This window comes from Callospermophilus lateralis, chromosome 2 (genome assembly GCF_048772815.1).
Source record: "Callospermophilus lateralis isolate mCalLat2 chromosome 2, mCalLat2.hap1, whole genome shotgun sequence".
NCBI lineage: Eukaryota > Metazoa > Chordata > Mammalia > Rodentia > Sciuridae > Callospermophilus > Callospermophilus lateralis.
Window position 1 is genome coordinate 35,859,782 of NC_135306.1, and position 1,972 is coordinate 35,861,753.

The window sequence follows — 1,972 nt, forward strand, 5'->3', positions numbered from 1 at the left end:
AAGCTAGAATGATCCTAATTGCAAAACCTGAACAATATAACAAGTTAAAAAATACTATCAGTAACATCATTTATGAATATCAACATCAAAATTCTAAATAAATATCAGCAAATTTGAATCATAGTCGTACATTGAGAGACTAATGCAGGATGCATAAATAAAACTTACTTCAAGGATATAAAGATGGTTTAATATTAAGAAATACATTTACGGCCACATCGCCATGGCTGCCGGCGGTGGCGTGGCTTCCAGCGAAACGCTGCGTTACGCCGAGTACTCGCAGCCTACGGGGAAACTGCCGGACGCCGAACTCGACCACCGGCTGGCAAGAAGTTTGATAGCTGTAGGACTGGGTGGGCTCTTGCATTTGCAGGTCGCTATGCATTTCAGATCTGGAAACCTCTAGAACAAGCAATCACAGACACTGCAAGGAAGGTTTCATCTTCTAGCCTTTCGTCCTACTATAAAGGAGGATTTGAACAGAAAATGAGCAGGCGAGAAGCTAGTCTCATTTTAGGTGTAAGCCCATCTGCTGGCAAGGCCAAGATTAGAATGGCTCACAAGAGAATCATGATTCTGAATCACCCAGATAAAGGTCAAGTGAATGCCCTTGGCTCTGATTGATTGCAATAGGATCAAGCACTCATGTCTTTCAGCTGATTGACAAGTTGATTGTGCCTCTTAGCAAGGAGGCAAATTCTAAAATGTATTTGAGAGAACATGTATCTTAGGAGCCAGTGGTGTTTAAAGAATTACTTGATTTTTTTTTTCTGAGATAGTGTATTTATTAGAGATGGGATTGTTGACGCTGGCCTACTTACTAATATCTTCTTGTCTGACCCCGTGTGGGTAGCTGGGTGTGAGTGAATGGACCTGCAAGCTGGAAGCCAGCATTGGTCTCTGGTTTCTGTCTTCCAGCAAGCATTTTGACTTTGAACATTCCCTTAACCTCTCCAAATGTGAGTTTTATCACCTATAAAATAAAGGAATTTATTTATAAAAGGAATTTATTTATAAAGGCCTTTTTGTTTGCACAATTTAATGTAATGATCTTTTATATCTACTCAATTAATGAAGAACCTGTACTATATGTTTCTGTTGAGATCACAGTTTTAAGAAAGACACTCTTTATTTTTTCAGATTATTGTACCCTCTAAAAATGTGTTGACATTGTAGATATTTTTTCTGTGTAATTGTCCATTCATCCAAAATTTAAAATATTGGAGCTTCAGAGATTTCATGGACTTCCTAAATCCCATCCATATGCTCAGTTAGGAGGTAAATTCTTTTCTGCCTCTTCTCTAAGTATAAGGTATACTGAATTAAGGGATAATGGACCCTAAATGTATATGATGCAGTTGGAATGATATAAATCTGAAAGTGTGTTTTGAGGAGAAAGATTGTTTTATTTTGAATGGGAAGAAGATAACAGATTTTAAGAAAAATGTGTCATTGTCCTTGGATAGAGAAAGCTGGGAGTATTGAGGGGGAAAATGAGAATGGACAACTCTTAATTTTGCCCCCTTTTAAATAATTATTCACTATATTTGGTTTAGCCAGCTCACCACTAAGTCTTACAAGTAGTTACAGGTAGTTAAATTCTTTACCCAGTGCTTCTGAAATTTAAAAAACTGTTACTTCACCCCATTGTTAATAAATTTTCTGTTGGTTTTGCTACCAGCTGGTAGAATAAATTTGGAACTACAAATGTGTGATCAACTATAATTTGTTACACATTTCATTATCAGGTTGTACAAAGAAAGTGACACCAGAAAATTAAGTGTGGGAAATGGCTGAAAATAAATTTTTTGCAACTAGTTAAAAAAAAAAAAAGAAATACATTTACAATTTATAACATTAACAAGCTAAAGGAAAATATAATGTAAATGGGTGCTGAAAATATACTTGATAAAATTCAACATCTCTTACTGATTTAAAAAAATTCTAGGGCCGGGATATAGCTCAGTGGTAA

The 1,972-nt window shown here is 35.9% G+C and overlaps 1 protein-coding gene across 1 annotated transcript; it reads left to right on the forward strand.

The window, feature by feature from the left end:
* The first annotated feature begins 223 nt into the window (after nt 1-223).
* LOC143385666 (dnaJ homolog subfamily C member 15-like) lies at nt 224-624 on the forward strand. The gene is made up of 2 exons (XM_076841220.1): nt 224-332; nt 374-624. The coding sequence occupies exons 1-2, from the start codon at nt 224-226 to the stop codon at nt 622-624; spliced, it is 360 nt and encodes a 119-aa protein (XP_076697335.1).
* The last annotated feature ends 1,348 nt before the right edge of the window (nt 625-1,972 follow it).

Coding starts and splice junctions, on each gene's coding strand:
- LOC143385666 (XM_076841220.1), top strand. CDS start 224: ATGGCTGCCGGCGGTGGCGTGGCTTCCAGCGAAACGCTGCGTTACGCC. Junction 333..373: donor CGACCACCGGCTGGCAAGAA/GTTTGATAGCTG, acceptor TTGCATTTGCAG/GTCGCTATGCATTTCAGATC.